This window comes from Pundamilia nyererei, unplaced genomic scaffold (assembly GCF_000239375.1).
Source record: "Pundamilia nyererei isolate P.nyererei 1_Seehausen unplaced genomic scaffold, PunNye1.0 scaffold00038, whole genome shotgun sequence".
NCBI classification, from domain to species: Eukaryota; Metazoa; Chordata; class Actinopteri; order Cichliformes; family Cichlidae; genus Pundamilia; species Pundamilia nyererei.
The window spans coordinates 94,849-96,927 of record NW_005187439.1 but is presented as its reverse complement, the minus strand read 5'-3'; the positions used below and the strand labels follow the sequence as shown (position 1 = coordinate 96,927).

General features: G+C 49.7%; 1 protein-coding gene across 1 annotated transcript in view; it reads right to left on the bottom strand.

Annotated features, from left to right (window-relative positions):
* Window positions 1–2,079, bottom strand: part of dapk1 (death-associated protein kinase 1) — a 42,418-nt gene that overhangs the window by 4,987 nt on the left and 35,352 nt on the right. Inside the window, exon 17 of the mRNA XM_013910189.1 lies at window positions 681–935. Within this exon, the coding sequence (XP_013765643.1) occupies window positions 681–935 (255 nt within the window). The remainder of the gene's footprint in view (window positions 1–680; window positions 936–2,079) is intronic.

Below are 2,079 nucleotides of genomic sequence, written 5' to 3'. Positions count from 1 at the left end.
CTCACAGATGGAGGAGTCGGCTCACGCACCTGACCGTTATCAGCCCGGGCGTCACGTAATGGCTGCAAGCGGCGCATAACAGAGCAGCTAAAGGGGAGAGGAGGGCAGGCAGGCAGACACTGAACACGTCGTCACTGCACTTTCCTGAAAACCACGAACACCTCACAGACCTCAAGATCTCCGAGCCTCAGAGCAGCACCTGAACTGTTTCCCTCAGCAGACAGTGGTTCCATTTGTGCTCATCTATCATTTACTCCAGAGGATTATTATCAATTTCACCCTGTGAGATTCAAACTGCATCTCAGTACGAGACTGTGAGGGCTCATGTTCACATCAGAGCAACAACAGCTACAACGTGGATAAAACGAGACATTTAATAAAATGACTCACGCTGAAGTTTTCTGAGACAGATGTGCGAGGGATTAACTGCACTCCTCCAAATAAACGAAGGAGTCTCTGTGTGCCTTTCTTTGCTTTTCCCAAACAACATTGGCATGTGTAGCCGAAGGGTGATTGGAGGGGGTGGAGCCTTTCAGAGCTGTCACCAGGTGACACACACCTGTCTGTACCTGCACAAACTCAGGATCTTCTTGCTGTGAGGGGGCGGTGCTAACCGCTGCGGCAGTGAAAGCATTAATGCTGAGCTGCTGACGACGCGACTCCACCTGTCTGTCACCTACCGGGAGGTTTGGAGTTGACGGGCGAGTTGGGGTGCCGGGCCGCGTTTGTCATGCGCGTCCTCCTCCTCCTGAAGAAGCTGCGCAGGATGCCGCACTTCAGAGACTCCAGCAGCGTGCTCTTCCCGGCTCCCGAGTGTCCGAAGAGCTTGAGTTTGATCCGGGGCTGGACCGTCTGAGTGGGCCGCAGCTGCTGGATGTAGCTCAGCTTGTGGTTGTCCTGAACCAAAAACACACCACAGAAGAAGACATTGACAGCTCAGGTCACAGACACCTGTACACGACTCCCACAAGGCCCCAAAAATCACATGACACATTTCAACTAATCAGATTTTGTGCTGCTGCACATTATGTCAGCTTCAAACTGCAGAAAAGCTTATTTAAAAATACACATCAGTGTATTGTGTTGAAGAGATATCAGCTGATGTGGAACCAGAGCTGGGCTGTGCTTTAGCTCAACGCCACAGGCAGCAGTGTCAGCTCCATCCAACACATTCAGTTCATTCAGTGTTATTTACACAGCGCCAAATCACAACAAGAGTCGCCTCAAGGTGCTTTATATTGTAAGGTCGACCCTACAATGATACAGAGAAAAACCCCACTATCATATGACCCCCTATGAGCAGCACTTTGGCCACAGTGGGAAGAAAAACTCCCTTTTAACAGGAAGAAACCTCCAGCAGAACCAGGCTCAGGGAGGGGCGGGGCCATCTGCTGTGATTGGTTGGGGAGAGAGAATCAAAATCACTAAATCGAGCTAAATGTCACCACTTAGCTCCGCGGTGACATCGCAGCTGCAGGTGAAACTCTGCCCCCTGGTGGTGACAGAGAAATGTTTCATGCACAGGTTAGCTATCTCACAGCTGAGCAGCTGAACCATAAACTGAGGATGTGAGCTCCGCCTGCAGGCGTCTGTCTACCATTCATTGGACAGAGTGGTTAAACACAACGCAGGAAGCTTAAATGCTTTTATTTTGGTGGATGAACAGGAGAGTTCCTGTGACTCAAACAAAACGTTCCATATCTTATGCGTCTATAAATACTTCAGTTATAAAACATTTAAATGTGACAGCATTGAAACGCCGTGGCTGTGAGCGGCGTTACAGGAGACGCTTTCTTCCAAACATCATCGATTCTTCGGGCTACGAGGACGGTTTTTAAAACTGCTCTTAATGTTTGTGTCAAAATGAAACAGTGACTCAGCCGCAGGAAACATTTACAACAAAAGCCGGCTGCTTGCTCACGCCGCCGTAGATCCGACAGCTTGATGGAGCCGTTTAAGACGTTTCTCTAACCATCCAATGAGTCACGCATCAGAAGTGGCCCCAAACGCTGCGAGCGGATACGTGGGATGTGAACGCGCTCCTAATCCCACCTGGGTTATGCTAACGTGTCAAAAAAT